Consider the following 21,926-nt stretch of genomic DNA (forward strand, 5'->3'; position numbering starts at 1 on the left):
GACAAGAGAACAGAGCATTGACTTTGGACCCAGCCCCCCTGGACCTTATGGACAAGCAGACCATGAACATGAAGGATGTTTCTCAGTAACATCTTGCTCCAATCAGTAGATGTTCTCTCTGTGTTTGCTGCATGTTAGCTTCCTAGTGTTCCAGACTTGTAAATCTGTGAAAGCAAGAAGCCATCTCTGAATACTTGACATGAATAACACGGTTGGAGTTCTAGTTTGGACGTTGAGACAGTTTGTGGTTTAGATTGGTGCTGTTAAAGAAGAGATGTGTCTCTGTGTTAGTATCAGGACCAGAGGAGGCCTTTTACTGATGGAGTGTAGCGCAGAGATCAGTCCTGAGAGATGGTGCACCATGAGTTCATTCATCAGTTAGAGCTAAAAATCATCTTCTGCTTGACTGAACTCTAAACTGTTCCAGGACTGGAGTAGAGGACAGACCTGATCAACACAATCTTACAAATGTCATTACTCATTACTTTGAGCAAGAGAGGAAGTTTTTCAGACAAATCTATGAAAACTGTCAAAACACATTCAATGATCTGTTCTTTGACTTCAGTCTGTGAATGAAATGTAGTTTTTCATTGACTGACTGATAGTTCAACTGGTTTCTCTGGTCCCTGCAGATAATGTGACCTACAGTCAGTCATGTGTCAAGTCAAACCCACAGCATGCAGCTGATTTGTCTTTCTCTTTGTGTGTCCTCTCAGTTTCCCAGCATGCCCTGGCAGGTGTGGTGCAGGTGAATGAGGGGGCGGAGTCTGTCCTGCTACCCTGCCACGACTTGGATTCTTTACCTGAGGACCCCACAGTGATTTGGACCAGGAACGATCTCAGTCCCAAATCTGTCCACAAACGAGGAGAAACAGATGAAGTTAAAGGTCAGAACCAGGTTTACAGGGGGAGGACATCGATGACGCCTGATGCTCTAGACACTGGAGACTTCAGCCTCACTCTGACAAAACCCCACCTCTCTGACAGCGGCAGCTACACCTGCTCCATCAGTGGTGGAAGAGAAGAACAGAGAGTGACAGACGTACATCTACAGGTCAAAGGTCAGAAACAAACCTCAACATGTGTTCACTGTTTAAATATGAGGAGGAAGAAAAAGACTCAACTGAACCTTTGTGAGGTTTCACTTTCTGTAGCAGAACATTTGACAAACAGCAGTGGAGACAAGAGCAGCACCTCATTCATTCATTCATTCATTCATTCATTCATGCTACAAGATATGACAGAACCAGTATTAACTCTGTCAAAGACTGGAAAACCTGAAGGAAGGTGATGGGTCCTTCTAAGAGTGTTAGAGAAAAGTGTAAGGAAGAGTTTCTCACAGACATTTAGCAACGATGAAAGGATGAAAATCTAACTCAGGTTTTTATGTGATCCAGGAATGAAGTTTGAAAGCAGCAGTGTTTTCATATTATTAGGAACAGTCTGGGGAGACATTCCTGTAAAGATGATGTGTTGTGTTTCTGCTAATGTGATGAGATGCTTCTAATTAGGGCTGTCAATAGATTCAAATATTCCATTTCATAGTTAAATTCAAATGAATCACACATTCTTTAAAAGTCTGTTTCAGATAAACCTGGAAGGTACATTTGAAAGTTTTTAATACTCTTCTCAACATGTCAGCTGCTCAGAAAGCTCTGTGCTCTGCAGAGAAGTCTCAGCTCTCAGCTGTGTTCTTGATCCAGTGGTAACTCTGTTCACATCCACAGTAAATGCAGATAACTTAGTTCTAGTAGAGAGGAGACTCTGACAGGACGTTGAAGATGAACTTATCGTCCAAAAACCCATTCCTTTATCAATTACTGCTCCTTTTTCTCTGCTTGACTTCATCCTCTTCTTCTTTGGGGAGTTTTGTCAGTTTTGATGCTACAGGGTGTATTACTGCCCTCTACAGAGTAAAATGATTTACTATGACCACTGTGTTACTGCTGCTTTAATCACGTCCTGATTTCAGTTGACTTTAATGATGAACTAATCCCAGAAAACTCAGTGTGTTTGTCAGTGAACGTAGAACTCACCGACACACTGATCATTTATCATCAATGATTCTATGGATCAGTTTGAAATATTCAGGGAGTAATGGAAGAAGAGGGAGCAGCCACAGTGAGCTGTTAGATGAAGAGCTGCAGACTGAACACCTCCAGCTTCTCATCCAGGAAACAAACACCTGCCTCTACAGTTGATCTGCTTTATTGTCCTCTCAGACCAGCAGGTGGACGTGAAGGTGCAGGAAGGGGCGGAGTCTGTCATCCTACCATGCAGAACAAACGCTGACCTGCCTGAGGACACCTCAGTGGAGTGGACTCGCTCTGAGCCAGAACTCATCATGGTCCATGTGTATCGAGACGGAAAATACCAACGTAACAATCAGGACAACCTTTATTGTGGCCGAACAAAGATGAATGAAGACCTGCTGGAAACTGGAGACTTCAGTCTGACCCTGAAATACCCCACAGAGAGAGACTCTGGATCATACATCTGCACCGTCTACAGAGGCCAAGACATCCTGAGAGAGAAAGTAGTGCTGCACCACCTCAAAGGTACTGTAAGGACTGTAGATACAGGTCAGAGGTCAGAGGTCAGAGCTGTAGATACAGGTCAGAGGTCAGAGGTCAGAGCTATAGATACAGGTCAGAGGTCAGAGGTTAGAGCTGTAGATACAGGTCAGAGGTCAGAGGTCAGAGCTGTAGATACAGGTCAGAGGTCAGAGCTGTAGATACAGGTCAGAGGTCAGAGGTCAGAGCTGTAGATACAGGTCAGAGGTCAGAGCTGTAGATGCAGGTCAGAGGTCAGTGCTGTAGATACAGGTCAGAGGTCAGAGGTCAGAGCTGTAGATACAGGTCAGAGGTCAGAGCTGTAGATACAGGTCAGAGGTCAGGTCAGTACTGTAGATACAGGTCAGAGGTCAGAGGTCAGAGCTGTAGATACAGGTCAGAGGTCAGGTCAGTACTGTAGATACAGGTCAGAGGTCAGGTCAGTACTGTAGATACAGGTGTAGCACCTTTGGTCCTAACATTTAGGTAAATAGATACTCACATCACTCTAGGTCTGGTAGGAGTTACACCAGGAAATTACTCACAAAGAGGAGTGGGTGCTGGTTTATGAAGAGGTGACACTTTAATGTCAACACAACAGTTAATTAACAGTGACAGCTTAGCTGTACATTTACCAAAATAATAAGGCGCCAGAAAAATAAAATAAAACAAAACAAGAGTCCGTTGAAGTCAAGTTTCTGGTGAGTTCACTTATGAAAAGGAATCCAAATGTTTATGGTTTCTATGTCCACTCACTTACTGCGTCCTCAGTTCTATTATCCAGGTAGGTGAGGAGTGTGTGTGTCATATCTGTTCTCTGAATATGTAATTCAGATGATCTGGAGTCGTCAAGGAAGGTTCTGCGGCTGGCCACACCACATCTCCAACTCTCTCTCTCTCAGAATCGCTGGGCTGGGCTCGCCATCTAAGTCGTCTCTTTCTAATTCTCTTTCTCTGACAGTTGATCAGACTAGCAGTACAAAAAAAAACAACCTACACAGAAAGTGCAAAGGTGTAAGATTCTTCATCTGATTCTGTCTATTTCTCATGAGATCTCAACATCTTTCTCAGTTCTATGCATGAAATGTGTATCACCAAACATAGCAAAATGATTTTTTATGAATTATAACAATTAGTTTTAACCAGAAATGTAACCAATTGTTTATGAATTACCATACACAACAGTACTATTTTTAACAAACACATAATTTATGTATCTCTTTTAACCTCTATTTGACTTAAATCATCAATTTTAGCTATTTAATTCACCTTTTTAATATTTAACTTTTTAGCATGAAATGAAATACAGTTTTATACCCAATTTATCTAATTTTTTCAACCACAAATGAAATATACCACACCTTAGTGGCACTGTAAACCATTGTAGTGGCTAAAAGCACAAAATGAGGAATTCATACAGCATAAAAATATATGAAATACATCTTCTCAATACAAAGTATGTAATTTAGCTTTAACTTAGCCGTTAGCAAGAGCTAAATATAACAAACAATTAGCTAGCTAATCACTAGCGTTTGCTAGCAACTAGCATATCATGGTCTCGATTTGTGTTAGCGATTTGCGTTAGCATTAAAACTAGCGATCTTTTCTCAAGCTTAAAATTACAATATAAAGTGCACAAAAGTCATGGTAAACACTGGAAAATATATTACGAACATCATAGACCAGCATATACCAAATTAATAACACAATATGGCTATGCCTTTATCACAGGCTCTCAAGTTTTGAACTGAGTGCAGAGTGAGATTTGGTTGGGGTGGGGACGGGGCTTAGATCTGATAAATGACACATAAATTCGCACAAATAAAAATATTTATTTAATTCAGCATTTCTTAGTGCAGGTTTGTGTGTGTCTGATAATGTCTGAGCTTATCAATAATGTGGTATTACATAATTTAGCCCCCTGGGAAAGATATTTCTGTAACTGAGTCAAATATGCAGCACTCATCAGCCTATCACGGAGCGAGGTGAATGTAAGCGAGCTCCTGCATGAGCCTTCAAGCAAAGCAGAACTTTTTTTTCAAATCTCATCTTAAGTTGGTAATGTCCTTCCTAGTTGGTCTCAACTGCTTTGTGAATAACGTTTAAAAAAAAAACTAAGCGGTGGCCTAAGAGAAAAGCTCTGTGAATAATGTGTCCTGAACTTAGACTAAAAAACAAGTGACAGTATAGCTGCTGAAACTAGCCGTGATTTAACTGGCTAGCTAGGCTACTTCACACACTGGTCAACTGCTAGCTAACATTACTGATTATCAGCTGCCTGGACACAATATTCCCCAGCAACAAATATCACATGATGAGATGACTTACAATCTGTGTATCAGTCATTCTTTCCACTTTTAAATGGCAATCAAAAATCAAAAAGTTAAAAAGTGACTGATTATTTGTTATTTGTTTTTTAATCTAACACGAAACGAAAAAAAATATTAAAATTTTAGGCTCAGATCAAAAATACGAAACGGAAAAATGGACACAGGACTGATTTTAATATTTAATTGCTCGGGTTTACGTGACCCGAGGTTTTGTAATGAGTGAGATGTGTCTCGAGTGATGTGACGGTCCTTTTCTCAGCGAGCGTCGAAACCGGGAAAATCTAAATCTTGCCCGGATACAGCAATGCTATTTTTTGATTGGCTGTTCAGTAGCTATATTCTTTTTATTTGATTGGCTGGTGCGTGAAAGGCGCCTCTGAACTCTACGGGAACGCGCTTGATTCAGACCTATTCCACTGTTTTAAAAAAAATAACGTTATCGTGGTAATTTCTCTGCGTGAGAAATACAAAGTGTGGCGTGTGAGCGTGTGAACGGGTTGAAATGCGTGTGTCTCACGCCCAATGCGTGAGACTTGAGAGTCCTGCTTTTTCCTTTAGAGCAGCTAGCTAACAGCCAGCTAACAATCTGCTAACTCACCGGAGTGTCATCAAGTATAAAGGTAATCCTCCTCGGCTCACAGCTTATCGGTACCAAAGCTGGACCTGTCTGTGACTACCGGGGTCTGCTTACAGATGTCTGTTTCCAGTTATCCGCTTTCTATCTGCTGCTATCTGCTTAGCGTTTTTTCCACCATCTACCTCGTGTCTGCTGCTTAGCGTTCACTTCACGTTTCTTACAGGAAGTGGCGTTGCACACAGGTGCAGACTTCCTGTGATAACTGACCTTCACGGGGAACACTGCCTCCCTACAGGAAATTCAATAATGGTGTCTAAATGACATATACAGGATTAATGACCTGATTTTTTAAGCGGGTTAAACCGGTCAGAGGTCAGAGGTCTGAGCTGTATATACAGGTTAAAGGTCAGTACTGTAGATACAGGTCAGAGGTCAGAGGTCATGTTGTTCTTTATGTTTCTTCACAGAACCACCTCCAGTCTGGCCTACAGTTCTCCTGGTTCTCCTGGTTCTCCTGGTTGTTGTTCTTGGTGTCGTTGGGGGTCTTTTGTTTCATTGTCGACACTACTTCATGTCAGGTGAGTCTCTACTACTACACTACCCATAATGCTGATGGTAACATGTGTCCTGTGGAGGAGACTTGTTCCAGCTGCTGAAAGAGTTCAGAGTTCAAACAGCTGCTACAGAGAGCTGAAGAGAAACTTCCAGGTTTAGTTCCAGAAGTCAGAAACTCTTCATCAAACATGTCTGCAGCACTTTACAGGACGCTTTGACTAGTTACCAAGGAACGAGTCAGGACGACATCAGGGACAAACGGAGACACAATCCAGCTCTAATCAGAAGCTCCTGACGTCCTCAATCAGGACCTGAGCTCCGAGCTCATGAGTCCAGGTCTCTCCCAGTCCCAGTAAAACCAGAGCAGAGGGTTAGGGTTCTTCCTCATCCATTCATCTGATTGGTTCCTCATTAGTTCCTGACTTCTTCTTTGGTAACTGCTCCAAATGTCCTGAAGAAGAAAACTGCTGTTCAGTCACAAACTAGTTTCCACTGGTTTGTGTCAGAGGTGTGACAGACGTCAGGTGAGCTCAGGTCACCTGGTTGATCCACGTCCTCAAACAAACTGAACACTGAGAGTCCTCCACCAACATGAGACACATAGACAAGGATGGACAGAGACGTCCTGTTACCACCAGAGCTGCTGCTGCTGTCTCTACAGCTGATGATGGGATTTGTTGTCCTCTCAGTCCCCCAGGTGGAGGTGGATTCAGGGGTGGAGTCTGTCCAGCTGATCTGCAAAACCACAACTCACCTGCCTGAAGACGTTAAAGTGGAGTGGATGGACAGAGACTACAGGAAGGTCCATGTGTATCAGAACGGCTCTGACCAGCTTGAAGACCAGAACCAGATTTACAGAAACAGAACGAAGATGAATGAAGACCTGCTGGAAACTGGAGACCTCAGTCTGACCATGAAATATCCCACAGAGAGAGACAGTGGACGATACACCTGCACCGTCTACAACAAGGAGGGAGACATCCTGATGAAGAAACAAGTGAAGCTCAATGTCAGAGGTCAGTACTGTAGATACAGGTCAGAGGTCAGAGGTCAGTACTGTAGATACAGGTCAGAGGTCAGAGGTCAGTACTGTAGATACAGGTCAGAGGTCAGAGGTCAGTACTGTAGATACAGGTCAGAGGTCAGTACTGTAGATACAGGTCAGAGGTCAGAAGTCAGTGATTTTCCATCAGTCTGTACCAATAGAAGTCTAATAACAATCCTCCAGTAGTTGTTCTTTCACAGCTTTGAGTCAAGTCAGACCATTAGAATAATACTCACAGGACTTTGGAGAAAACATTTGAATTGTTTCAAAATAGAAAATGTGAACCTGGTGTGTTATGAGCTGATTTAGAGAGAATGATCTTGTTTGTATTGTGTCAATAGAAGGTGGCTGTAGTTATTAATGGTTGTAATAACTAGATAATAAGAAGTAGAGGTCAAACCAGACACAAAATAAACCAAAACCTTGACAAAGAAGAAACAAAGACAGATGCTTTAGACATGTGAAGAGACGCTGTGTTGCTAAGGTGGACTGACAGCATGGAAGAACAGGACTGTGAATGGACAGGAAATGAAAGAGGGAAGTGTGGGATCAGGAAGGTACATGGGAGGAAGTGAATCTGGCAGCAGGAGGATGAGGTCTGGAATATTGGAAATACAAAGAGTAACAAGGAGAAATATCCCACTCAGATGGAAGTGACAGGGACACTGTAGAGACAGAGAGAGGACCATGAGATGATCATTAAACTTAGAGAAGATGCATGGTTTGGTGAATGGAATCTGATCCAGCTACCACAGTCAATAAAGTCATTTCTGAATGGAAGAATATGTGGAATGGCTCATTGTGAGTTATCTGGACAGTACTCAGCAAGAGAAGACAGTTTGACTGTATACATCCAAAAACATTAAAGAAAGGACAACTGGACTGGAGAGTTTCTAGAAGATGTTTCATCCAAGATGTTCTTGTTTAGACCCCAACTCTCCACCAGTCCTTTAGAACTGAAGACGCTACTCAGATGAAACGTCTTCTAGAAACTCTTCAAGTCCAGTTGTCTTTCTTTAACGCTATTGGATCAGAGGCGATTGCTCTCAGACTACAGGGGAAGCTCATCCTCCCCTAAAATATCACTGGCAATTTCGTCAAATACTACGAATTTACATTACTACTCAAAGTAAAATGTGCTAGAACATGATCGACTTCATGGCTACTTCTTATAATAACACAATCGTTAATAAGTTTTAGCCGTTCGTCTATTGTGATTTTTATTCGCATATTGCTGTAATGGCACGGTCCGTTTAAAAACCCATTGAGGCTCGGCTTCAATGGACTTTCAATGGGGCTTCAGAATGGGTCGATCTCAGGGCAAAAAAGCTCGACATTTGTTGGACAAACGCTCCAAAATCGTCACTTCCAGGGAAGCCGGGCGTCTCAGGGAGTGAATGGGCAGTAGGATGTACCAGGACGCCGAGCTTCTGTATGATGATTGGATAAACTGTTAACGTGGCTGGAACTCGTCGTGATTGACAGCGCTTTAAGACTATACTTCTGCATCGAAGAATTTTAGGTCAGTCCCATGCGGATATTTGGCGAGTGAAGTTACAGTAATACCATAGGGTTAATACTAAGCTACTGCTCATTATCTGTTGCGATATATCGCACTATTTCCATCTGTCAAAATAAAATCGTGAATATATAGCGTTATTGAGTTTGCTACTTGTTTTCATTTCAGTTTTAAAAAGTTCGTTTATTTGCAATTGTAGGGGGTAAACTAGCTAGCCAGCTAGCTAGCTGCACCCACTGTAGTTTAAAAGTTGATAGCTAAAAAGTTGAATGAAGTTTCTACGTTAAACGATTCAAGCTGAATTAATTAAATTAATTTTGGTTAGAAGAATGATGAGAATAATACGAAGAACACTTCTGATAACAGTAGAGTGCATTTTCATGCACTGTAATTAACTAATAATAACTATAAACATAGGCCTATACAATATAAGGAGAATTAATTAGTAACTCTGTTAAATTTAATGATGTAATAATTGGCCAATTTTACAAAACTGGGCTTCCCCTATTTGAAAGACCAGCAGCCGCCACTGTATTGGATACACCATGACCTGGATGACTGAGAACTTTCACAGACATATCTGACTCAGTAGGATAGAAGGGAAGATAGTAGAGTGTTGATTGATCCAGGATTCATTGATTCAGCTCTGGAACACCAACTGATCAAATGAAAGAAAGGGTCCCACCATGCTGCCATCTGCATCTGATGGAGGTAGAATAACTGAAAATAGAACCAGGGAGACGTGTGAGAGTCTAGCAGTGAGGATAAAGTCTGATGAGAGTAGACTAACAGCCAAATAATTCATAGACTACATGAGCTATGAAGTTATTACTAGCTATGTTCCTCTACCAGGTCATGTAGCAGCAGCTTGTAAAGACATCCAGAGAAGGTAGATCTCCAGGTGAACATGAATACGGTAAATATGAAGCAGGCTAGATATTAGACAGACTTTATTCATCCACAAGTGAAACTGACTGGTCACAGTAGCTCAGCATAAAGACACTCTTGAGAACCACAAGTAAAAAGAAAAATAGGTGGAGATAGTTAAACAATAAAATAATAACTAGATGATCACAAGCGATCATAAAGGGTTCCATGCCGTGACCAAGTCATCACCATAAAAATGAATAAGCCATTAACTTTGTAATCAATAACCCTGCTTAAGTTCTTAAACTTTTCATTATCTTTGTCCATGAATGATACATGCCAAGTTTGGTGAGAAATGGATGAATGGGCTAGGAGGAGTTGATTTTGATTTAAGGTGCAATTTTTTCAAAATGGCTGAAAAAAATGGCGGGCGGAAATTTCGAAATCCCTTTGAACCAGGGCTATGTAAGGAATCAGAGGGAGAAAGAATTTCATTTCTAGGACACACGGTTCTAGAAATATGAGCCAAAACGTAAATTGTCTTATTGTAGTGCCACCTAGCTGTAGGCATGTGTATTGACACCTTGGCTTCACTCCAAATATTTCTCTTCAATGTGCTCAGAGCTGCTGCTGCTGTCTCTACAGCTGATCATGGGATTTGTTGTCCTCTCAGTCCCCCAGGTGGAGGTGGATTCAGGGGTGGAGTCTGTCCAGCTGACCTGGAAAACCACAGCTCACCTGCCTGAAGACGCTAAAGTGGAGTGGATGGACAGATACAATAGGAAGGTCCATGTGTATCAGAACGGCTGTGACCAGCTTGAAGACCAGAATCAGATTTACAGAAACCGAACAAAGATGAATGAAGACCTGCTGGAAACTGGAGACCTCAGTCTGACCCTGAAATACCCTACAGACTATAACACCAAGACCTACACCTGCACCGTCTACAACAAGAAGGGAGACATCCTGATGAAGAAACAAGTGAAGCTCAATGTCAGAGGTCAGTACTGTAGATACAGGTCAGAGGTCAGAGGTCAGTACTGTAGATACAGGTCAGAGGTCAGTACTGTAGATACAGGTCAGAGGTCAGAGGTCAGTACTGTAGATACAGGTCAGAGGTCAGAGGTCAGTACTGTAGATACAGGTCAGAGGTCAGTACTATAGATACAGGTCAGAGGTCAGAGGTCAGTAAATCCCTTCTAGTCCTCCATAGATAGCATTTAACATGACACTTTGCTCCTAATACTAGTAATATGTCAACCTTAACATTAAGTTCCTATTCATTTTATTGTGGACTGCTTCAATCTTTAGACAGATGCATACTGATGCTCAGAGACAGTGTGTTGATAATGACACTATACAGTATATCTTATCCACCTGTGTAGGCCTGTGTGTGTCTGGATCATTTAGATTGTGATACGTTGACAATGGACAGCAACATCTGCTCTGTCACCTTCTTTAAGAAGTAAAATATCAACTGGATGGTCAGCACACAACATCTATGCAGTATCATGATTAGAAGCTGGAGCACCTTGCTGATAAGCTAAAGTTAGCTTAGCATTAGCTCTTGAGCTGAGCTCGACTCATCGTTCTTTGCGTAACTTCAAACGTTGGCTGAAGTTGTTGTGTCCTGGTGTGTGATCTTCAACGTACTTATTTAATCCTCTTCGTTCCTGGTGGAACATAAGGCTGCGACTATCTGCTTCCATCTTGTCCTATCCTGTGCAGCATGCTGTGCTTCACCCCACAATAGGTTTGCTGTTTTCAGTTCTGACGTCACAGTTCTTTGCCAGGTGGTTTTTGGCCTCCCTTGTTTCCTCTTTCCAGGTGGGGTCCATCTTAGAGCTACTCTGGGAATACAGTATTTGTCCATACGGAGGACATGTCCAAGCCATCTCAGCTGTCGATGTTTAATTTCTTGCACCACACTGCGACAGTTTGTCTTTTGGTACAGGTCATCATTAGAAATCTTTTCTGGCCAAAAGATGTGACATATCTTACGGAGACACCCATTGTGGAATGCGCTGATCTTTCTCATGTCGCTCTCAAGCGCTCGCCAGCATTCCGAGCCATGCAGCAGGACTGACTTAACATTGCTGTTATACAGCTGGATCTTGGTTTTGAGACTACACTGGTTAGATTTCCAGATGGTCTGGAGGCTTGTGAATGTGCTGCAAGCTTTCCCAAGCCTTATGCTGATGTCCCTGCTGCATAAATTATCCTTACTAAGGAGACTTCCCAAGTATGTAAACTCCTCGACATAATCGAAAGGGTTACCATCCACAGTGACCGGTGCATGCGGTGTTGAGTTAATGCACATCACTTGGGTTTTAGAGGTGTTCATGTTCAGACCAATCTGTTTTGCAAATCTGTCAGTCCTGTCAGTCTTCTCTTGTAGATGTGTGTGATTGGTGGAAAGAACAGCAAGGTCATCAGCATAGTCAAGATCTTCTAGCTGGGTGAAGAGAGTCCACTGGATGCCTCTGGGCTTGTCTGAGGTGGTCTTGCGCATGGTCCAGTCAGTGGCAATCAGGAAGAGTATGGGGGAGATGATACATCCCTTGCGTACACCGGATTCCACTGGGAACCATTCAGTGAGGTTGCCATTGACAATGACACTGCACTCGAATTGATGATAGAACATCTTCATCTTCAAGTGCTGTCATCTTTGGGGGAACTCCATATGATTGCACGATCTTCCACGAGGTGTCACGATGCAAGCTGTGAAAAGCTTCCCGGAAGTCAACAAAGTTGATGTACAATGGATTGTTCCACCCCAGACATTGCTCAATGATGTTCCTTATTGTGAAGATCTGGTCAGTGCACCCTCGTCCTTTCCTGAAGCCTGCCCGCTCCTGCCTCAGTTTGGTGTCAATCTCCGCGTTAATTCTGCCCAGTAAGATTCTGCAGAAGACTTTAGATGGTATGGACAGCAATGTGATGCATCGCCAGTTGTTGCAGTTTTGTAGATTGCCTTTCTTTGGGACTTTGGCAATGAGACCTTTGGCCCAGTCTTCAGGAATGACATTCTTGTCCCAGATGTTCCTAAACAGGTCAGTGAGGATCTTGGCTGAGATATTAATGTCACCCTTCAGCATCTCAGCATGAATGGAGTCAATGCCGGCGGCCTTCCCATTCTTTGTTGCATTGATGGCACTCTTGACTTCTGCTTCAGTTGGGGGGCTGGTGTTAATGTTGAGTGTGGTGTTTGCAGGTGTGGGGGTAACAGGATGTTCTGGTTCAGGGCAGTTTAAGACTTCACGGAAGTGTTGCTGCCTGTCCACTCTCTGTTAAGAGGTTGGTCCCATCTTTGTCCTTTACAGGAGCAGATTGACTGGTTTTCTTGCCACACAGCTGTCTGGTGATTTTGTATACAACACCCATTTCGCCTCTTGCAGCTGCCCATTCTGCTTTACCAGCTAGCTTCTCAACAAAGGCCCTCCTGTCATTCCTTGCACTCTTCTTAACCTCCTTGTCCTTGTTGTTGTAGGCATCTTGGGCCAGCTTCTGGAGTCTTAGTGACTTGGTGTTCAGCATTTTGGCTTTTAGGTGTTTTCTTTGCTCGATTTTCTGCCAGGTACCAGGTGTCAGCCACTCCTTGTCGTTCTTTTCTCTGAAACCCAGGACTTTTGTAGCCGTTTCAACATACGTGTTCTTGATGGTTTCCCATTTGGTGTTGATTTTAGGATCCCCATCAGCAGGATCAGTCAGAGCACCAAGAGCTTTGAAGCGGTTTCTCAGCTCTATCACAAACTCCTTGTTGGTATTTGGGCACTTCAGTTTGTCTCCTGTGTTGACCCTGTTGTTTTATTTTCCTGAGTTTCAGCTTGATGTTAGCTGTCACCAGATAGTGGTCACTGTTGGCATCCGCACCACGACAAACTCCGACATCCTGGAGAGACCTGTGCCACTTCCCGTTGATTAAGATGTGGTCAATCTGGTTGGTTGTGAGACCGTCAGGTGACTTCCAGGTGAGTTTGTGGATGTCCTTATAGGGGAAGATGGTCCCACCATGAAGTTGTTTTTGAGGCAGAAGTCAACAAGACGCTCACCATTGTTGTTCCTCACACCGCAGCCATGCCGCCCTATAGCTCTGTCACAGTTGTGGTTATCGGCTCCAACCTTTGCGTTCATGTCACCTATAATCAACAGCATATCATGCAGAGTGACCTTGGAGACTGTTCGCTGTAGTTTCTCATACCAGTCATCCTTTTCCTCTTTCTCAGCTTCATTTGTTGGTGCATAACATTGTATGATGGTAAGTTTACAATGTCTGGAGTTGAAGCGAGCTCTGATTATTCTGTCGCTGACAGGTTCCCATTTTAACAGTGTTTTTGCCTTTGCTCTGGAGATTATAAGAGCCACACCGTGTATGTGCTTGGCTTAGTGCCCTGGGTGGAGGATAACTGATCCTTCACTGTGAGATCTACAAACATATTTAACAAACCATTTTTATTTTTTTTAAAGTCTCTTTTTATTTAGAAAGGTACATTTCCATCACATTCATTAATTACAGCTTTAGTTTGTCAAAAACATAGGAAAAGATGGATGTAGAAAATGTAGGTATTTTTTCCATACTACCTTTCTAGGGTTTTGTTTTATGGACCTAAATTACTCCATATAGGAACAATAACAGAAAATAAAAAACCGGGAGGGCACATCCCATTAAAAAAGAATGAGGGTAAATTCACACAAAGCACAAGTATATTCAAATAAAATCAGATCTGATTGGCTTTACATACTCAGTCCATTTGGACTATATCTTATAAAACTTTTCTTTCTCAACCTTGAGGGAAAAAGAAATCTTCTCCATAACATAAATCTCATACACAATTTCAACCCATTCATCAATGGTGGGGGGTTCCACTTTTAACCATTTCCTCGTGACACATTTCTTACTAGCTGCCAACAGTATAGCAAGCAGTTTTTTGTTCTTTATGTTACATGCTTCAAACAATATATTGCCCAAAAACAAATTTTCACATTTAAATGGAATATTCACATTAAATACATTTTCAATATGTTTATGGATATCTTCCCAGTAAGACCTAATTGTTTGGCATTCCCAAAAAACATGAAAATGGTTGGCTCCATTAGATCCACAGAGCCTCCAACGAGCGTACAAACCATTTTTATAACTTAGAATGCAAATCTAAACTGTTAATTTAGATAGATAGATAGATAGATAGTTTCTTTATTAATCCCAAACTGGGAAATTTCTCTGTTGCAGCAGCAATGTACAGGCATTCAACCATACATAAATATAACAAAAGCTAAAATCAACAATAAAAATAAAATAAGTATACACAATATTAACAAGATTATAAGATAAGTGAATAAGTGAATATTAAAGGTGAATATTAAAAAGAAATGTTAAATTAGATTGAAATGAGGTGTACGGAATATAGGTAAGATTAAAAATTTACAGCCATTTACCCAAAACAAACATGTGCAAATGTGCAAGAAAAAAACAAAAGTCCAGAGTGTCATCTGTCACACACAGTTGAGGAGTTGTACAGACTTATGGCTTGGGGCAGGAAAGATTTCCTGTAGCGTTCTTTGAGACAACGAAGTTGTCTGAGCCTTCTGGAGAAGTTGCTCCGTTGTCTGTCTATTGTGTGGTGGAGAGGGTGGTCAGGGTTATCCATGATTGATAACAGTTTGTTCAGAGTCCTCCTCTCCACCACCGATTTAAAAGTGTCCTGTCTGCAGCCAATAATATTGCCAGCCTTCCTGATCAGTTTGTTCAGTCTGTTGGCATCACTGGCTGTGATGCTGTTCCCCCAGCAGACCACAGCGGAGAAAAGTGTGCTGGCCACAACAGACTGGTAGAAGATCTCCAGCATCTTGCTGCACACATTAAAGGACTTCAGTTTCCTCAGGAAATAGAGTCTGCTGCAGCCCTTCTTGTACACAGCTGTACTGTTGGTCATCCAGTACAGTCTGTTGTCGATTGTCACTCCCAGGTATTTGTAATCCTCCACCTTCTCCACATCCCTACCTAGGATGCTGAGGGGCAGAGGAGCTGTTCCCTTCCTCCTGAAGTCCATCACCATCTCTTTGGTCTTGTCCACATTAAGCAGCAATTTCAAAAGCTTATATGAAAATTTAGCAAACAACAAAATGATTTACAACTGTTTACATTGAAATACAGGAAATGCATCAGGCATTTCTTGCACAACTATTTACAACCATCTGCAAAACTATCAGGCGTCACAATAAGTAATGTTTAATAAGTAAGTGTTGGGCCTGGGTACTAAGGCACTCAATATTGGGGTTTGGCTATCATGAATAATTAATAATTACCAAAAATAATTATTTATTATTAAATAATTGGATCTGAATTACTAGATCACCTCGGGGCACCACCCTTCTAAGAAGGGAAAAGATAGCCAATCAATCAAATCATGTTCAATCAAAATGGCCGCTGGTTGTGGGTGTGTCAAAATGGCCGCTGGTTGTGGGTGTGTCAAGATGGCCGCTGGTTGCGGGTGTGTCAAGATGGCCGCTGGGACCTTGAGGCCTTGAACACAAAGGAAACAAGATGGCTGCAGAGTGGGGACACTCATGTGCCATGTGCTGGCTGAATGCTTTCATGGAATGTAATAAGAGGTGCCAGGTTAGAGAAAGGATGGTTAGTTTAGCATGCAAGAGACCCTGAGTCTATGTGTTGCATAATCTAAACTAACATCAAGTCACTATACTAAACAGCTCAATAAAAACAAATATCACATCAAATCAAAGTTTAAGTTCTATGCTTAGCTTAGCTTAACTAGGCCCAGGTTATACTACCAAATTTGGTGGAAAAGTCCATTTCTCGTGCTCCTTTAGCTGGTGGTTCCTGATGGAAGGCCGAGCTGGGAAAAGTTGTAGTCCTTGCTGTGTATTCCTGATGGCAGATGTTGGAGGGAAACCGGCCGCTCCTTGAGTCCTTTGAAGTGGCTTGTTAGCAGCTCAGTGCTAACTAGCCGTGGCTCCTGTTGGTTGGGGTTTTAGCCTGCAAACCTTCTGTTTGTTGGCTAAAAGAACTGGAACTCAGAGGTCACATGCCACTGTCAGCCAGTGAACTGCTGGGTCAGTTTTCACACCTGGAGGATTGTGGGACTTGGGGTTTCCAGGGCTTCCCTTTGTTTCCAAGACATGTGGTCAACTTGGTTATGCATGGTGAGCTTCCATAGCTCAACATAAGGTAAGTAAATAAGTAAGATCACAAATGTCTCAAATCTCAAAACTCGTTTCTCTCTCTCTTCTCCGTCGTCACTCCATAGATTGTATATAGCGTCACTCCCACAAATTTTCCCTCTTCTTTAGCGTCCATTACCATATAATTTTCTGATTGGCTGATGTGATGCATTTTTCCACCAATAGGAAAGAAAGTGTCATGTTTTTTTTTTTTTCCATCACCTGAAGCCGGCTTGCGCTCTCCGCTTGCTAGCGTTTTCCTTTTCGCTGTATCTTCCTGCACTAAACGCGCACCAAATATGATGACAATATTCAGGAAAAAGCATGCCGTATATTAGTTTTAATAAGTCCAGTTTTACTTGGCCTATCAACACAATTTACTGGTATATAGTTTGAAGTTAGCACTTTCTACACAAATTGAAACGAAGTCTCAGTGAGAGTTCGTCTTGCTGCTACATCGTCTTAAACTGGTCATGGGATTTGGACACGCCAGCGCGTCCGTTGACTCCAGAGGGTTAAATGACATACCTAATCTTCAGGATTTGGTTGAGGATCAATTCAGAGTGAAGTCACAAGTCAGTGGTGTTAAAGTCCAAGTTGAGTTGCTAGTCTTTTTACATTTTGTAGAGTCAACAACTTGAGTCCAAGTCATGTGACTCAAGCCCACAACTCTGCTCTTGAATGACAAGCGTCGGCCCGTGATAAAATCTGCTGATGTCATTTATGGGTTTTAACATCTATGAAACTGTTACTGATTATTACTGATCAGTTACTCTGATCATCATCAGAGTGAAAGATGGCACCAGTGTGTACGGCCCGCTGTCCGTCTCTGCAAACTTTGGCTATATTTATGTTGTTTTTGTCACTTGTCTGTTTAAATGTCAACTTTCTGCTGAGGTATGATCGCCAGACGCTTTTAAATATTCGACAATGGGCACAAAATTTTGGCCCGTTCGGTCCAGATCGCAAAAAAACTTTCTCCCACCTGCTTCTCTCCGGTATATCGGCTTACCTCTGCCATGTTTCGGCACCTGCACAGAGAGGCCACAAACACCGGGGGAAATGCAGCGGCAGGCTGGTGAAACTGAAAGCCTGTTTGGCGTTGTTGGGATCTGAACCTGGTGGTGAGCTATGGAAGCTCACCATGCATAACCAAGCTAACCACATCTTTTGGAAACAAAGGGAAGCAACAGAACTCTAAGTCCCACAATCCTCCAGGTGTGAAAACTGACCAAGCAGTTCACTGGCTGACAGTGGCATGTGACCTCTGAGGTCATCAGGTCATATAAAATGCACCGTTTGGCCTTTGTTCTCGCTCTTATTCTCTACTCTTCCACCTCTTCAACTCCACACCTCCACGTGGAGACCCCCAGCCGCTCGGCTGCAGCTGGGTGCCAGGCCTGTTCTCCTTACAGCAGCGAAGCGAGATCCTGCTGAGGAATCTACACCAGGTCTTTTAGCCAACAAACAGAAGGTTTGCAGGCTAAACTCCCAACCAACAGGAGCCACACGGCTAGTTAGCACCGAGCTGCTAACAAGCCACTTCAAAGGACTCAAGGAGCGGACGGTTTCCCTCCAACGTCTGCCATCAGGAATACACAGCAAGGACTACAACTTTTCCCAGTTTGGCTTTCCATCAGGAACCGCCAGCCACAGGAGCAACACACCAGAACTTGACTTTTCCACCAAATCTGGTAGTATGACCTGGGCCTAGTTAAGCTAAGCTAAGCTACGCATAGAACTTTGATTTGATGTGATATTTGTTTATATTGAGTTGTTTATAGTATAGTGGTTTGATGTTAGTTAGATTATGCAACACATAGACTCAGGGTCTTGCATGCTTAACTAACCACTCTTCCTCTAACCTGGCACCTCATAAAACCCATATCACATTCCACACATCTACTGGCCAGCACATGGTCTGAGTGTTCCCACTCAGCAGCCATTGTTTCCTTTGTGTTCAAGACCTCAAGGCCCCAGCGGCCATCTTGACACACCCACAACCGGCGGCCATCTTGACACGCCCACAACCGGCGGCCATCTTGGCACACCCACAACCAGCGGCCATTTTGACGCGCACGCACACACACACACACACACACACACCTGTAGTATAGAGTACACTGTAGTTAGATTGTATGTTTGCTTTTATTCTTGTTAATAAATGTCTTTTAAACATACCTGTCTGTTTAATATTGCACAAGAGTGAATATTGCCAACCTCTACACTGCCAAGAACTCCAAATTCCTTCAACTTTAACTAGTTGTTAACGTGGTAATTTTGGTTATAGTTATTAAGTTAATTATTAATCCGAACTCCAAATTGACAATTTAGTATAATTTATGAGACTGTTTTGATTAATTGGCTCTCTTTTCCCTTCCTAGAAGGGTGGTGCCCCGAGGTGATCTAGTAATTCAGATCCAATTATTTCATAATAAATAATTATCTGTGCCGATGCACTAGCTCCCATTGCAGGCAATGGGAGCTAGTGCATGCACAGGCAGGCGCAGCCTGCCTGTGCATGGCACATATATTACTATTGCTCGCGTTTATTATTCTTATTTATCTTCCGTAATTTTTCGGTTCGCTTCTCCTCCCAGAGTTCTTAAGAAAAATGGACAAATTGTATATCCAGACGTGCGCCTTGATCGGGACAAGTGTGCTATGACTTTTCTAAGCGATTCTTCCAACGGGGCGAGAATAATCGGGCAAAAAGCGGGCGTTTTGGCCCATTGAAATGAATGGAGAAGCCCGAAAAAAGCGCCAACATTCCGAAATGTCAAGCTTTGCTTTGCCGAGCGATTACTCGGCCGTGCTTCGGAGTAGAAAAATGCTTGGAAGTTTGTACGAGGCACGGGAAGTGGGGCTTTCTTTTCCTGAAAACGGCGTTTCGATAGCTTTTACGGTTTGGTCAGGGTCGCAGTTTACGTTTTGGAGAAATTTTGGAAAAAACGTCAGAAATCATCGTTTATAATGGATCTCTATGGCCACACTCTGGCGCTCACTCTAGCTTCAGAGTTTCGTCGAAATTCTGAAAAAAAAAAGGTTCAGTCCTACGGGGTGGCCACAGTTTTTGAGGTAGAGAGATAAAAAATACATAAAAACGTAGGGATTTTTGTTGGCTTTCAGATGGTGTGGGTTTTATTTGTGTGGGACGTACGGTTTGGGCTGGAGGTTCCTCCGAGCGAGGAGTGCGCCGACCAGTTTTCTAATTTTTCCCCATGTGTGTGTATGTGGAAAGCGAGAGGGATTTTTCGACGATTTTTCGAGTCGCATATTTTTTTTCTAAAACGACTACGGCCACAATTTTCGCAGTAGGCGCATGGGAACAACACTAAATTGTAGAAAACCCTCGGCTGACGCTCACAATGTGTTCGTTTTCCCGATAGGACTTGTAGTTTTTGATTTATGAGCATTTGTTCGGAGGACAAATCCTAGGGTCCAGTTTTTTTTGGACCTCCTTCTCACTCAGGCAGAGGTGAGAGGCAGAAGGAGACTCCAGCAGCAGGCGGCCCTGGTAGCCATGACAACCGGACCCTAACGAGCTGACACACGCAGCAGAAGAGGAGCACATTCACACAGACACAGAGTGCCAAAACATTATGACCAATCCTGACGAGCAGACTCAGCACAGGTGCACACAGAAAGTGGCGGGAAAAGGGTTCTGAGTGGATAACAGGTTCTGCCACAACATTAGAACCCCTCAAACCATTACTGCAGTACTGTAGGGGGCCAGAACCTGACACTATGACCCCCCCACTCCAACCCCCCCACCCCCCCCCCCCTCCCACTATAGCATTACAGACACAGACTGCCAAAACATTATGACCCCTCAGCCCATTACAGGAGTATAGTTGGGCTACAGAATCTGACACTATGACCCCCCTCCACTCCATTTTAGCATTACAGTAATAGACTGCCAAAACATTATGACCACTTAACCCATTACAGGAGTATAGTTGGGCTGCAGAATCTGACACTATGACCCCCCTCCACTCCATTTAAGCATTACAGTAATAGACTGCCAAAACATTATTACCACTTAACCCATTACAGGACTATACCCCTCTCTCTCCCCCCTCAGTTGGAATTTCTAGAATTATCTATGTGTTCAGTGTTTGTGCCCAACATAGCTGCACTGTTAATATATGTTAACTATTAGCCGACCAATGACTTAGCCGGCAGCTAACCTTCCAGCATAGCTCATGTATGTTAGCAAGCTAGCGGGGCTAGCTGCGAGCTAACTGGCGGGGCTAGCCTCGGGCAGCTAACCTTCGCTGCAGCTAACCTTCGCTGCAGCTAACCCTCGCTGAAGCTAACCCTCGCTGGAGCTTGTCACAGTCATCACCACGCACACTTGAAACTGGACGTCAGCATCATCGGCACAGTCAAAATTTCCGCAGGAATTTTCTAGTTATTTTTGATAATTATCTGTGCCGATGCACTAGCTCCCATTGCAGGCAATGGGAGCTAGTGCATGCACAGGCAGGCTACTATTGCTTTGTGTTTATTTTTCTTCCTCTTCTGCCCGTTTTTTCGGTTCGCTTCTCCTCCCAGAGTTCTTGAAAAAAATAAACAAATTGTATATCCAGACGTGCGCTTTAATCGGGACAAGTGTGCTATGACTTTTCTAAGCGATTCTTCCAACGGGGCGAGAATAATCGGGCAAAAAGCGGGCGTTTTGGCCCATTGAAATGAATGGAGAAGCCCGAAAAAATCGCCAACATTCCAAAATCTCCTCCTTCGCTTTGCTGAGCGATTACTCGGCCGTGCTTCGGAGTAGAAAAATGCTTGGAAGTTTGTACGAGGCACGGGAAGTGTAGCTTTTTTATTCTGAAAACGGCGTTTCGATACCTTTTACGGTTTGGTCAGGGTCGCAGTTTACGTTTTGGTGAAATTTTGGAAAAATCTGAAAAAATCATCGTTTATAATGGATCTCTATGGACGCACTCTAGCTTCACTCTAACTTCAGAGTTTCGTCGAAATTCTGAAAAAAAAAAGGTTTAATCTTACGGAGTGGCCCCAGTTTTTGAGGTACACCGATAAAAAATATATAAAAACGTAGGGATTTTTGTTGGCTTTCAGATGGTGTGGGTTTTATTTGTGTGGGACGTACGGTTTGGGCTGCAGGCTCCTCCGAGCGAGGAGTGCGCCGACCAGTTTTCGAATTTTTCCCCATGTGTGTGTATGTGGAAAGCGAGAGCGATTTTTCGACGATTTTTCGACTCGCATATTTTTTTTCCAAAACGACTACGGCCACAATTTTCGCAGTACGCGCGTGGGAACAACACTAAATTGT

At 43.0% G+C, this 21,926-nt stretch overlaps 1 protein-coding gene across 1 annotated transcript in view; it reads left to right on the forward strand.

The window, feature by feature from the left end:
* Positions 1-1,290: 1,290 nt before the first annotated feature.
* LOC311492977 (uncharacterized protein) overlaps positions 1,291-21,926 on the forward strand; it is a gene marked incomplete at both ends in the record, with an annotated part of 242,465 nt that continues 221,829 nt past the window's right edge. The window contains 6 exons of the mRNA XM_084551445.1: positions 1,291-1,321; positions 2,223-2,378; positions 2,475-2,563; positions 5,884-6,037; positions 6,704-7,039; positions 10,119-10,445. Of these exons, the coding sequence (XP_084407571.1) occupies positions 1,291-1,321; positions 2,223-2,378; positions 2,475-2,563; positions 5,884-6,037; positions 6,704-7,039; positions 10,119-10,445 (1,093 nt within the window). The remainder of the gene's footprint in view (positions 1,322-2,222; positions 2,379-2,474; positions 2,564-5,883; positions 6,038-6,703; positions 7,040-10,118; positions 10,446-21,926) is intronic.

This window comes from Chelon labrosus (genome assembly GCF_963514085.1).
Source record: "Chelon labrosus genome assembly, chromosome: 1".
In the NCBI taxonomy this organism is placed as follows: Eukaryota; Metazoa; Chordata; class Actinopteri; order Mugiliformes; family Mugilidae; genus Chelon; species Chelon labrosus.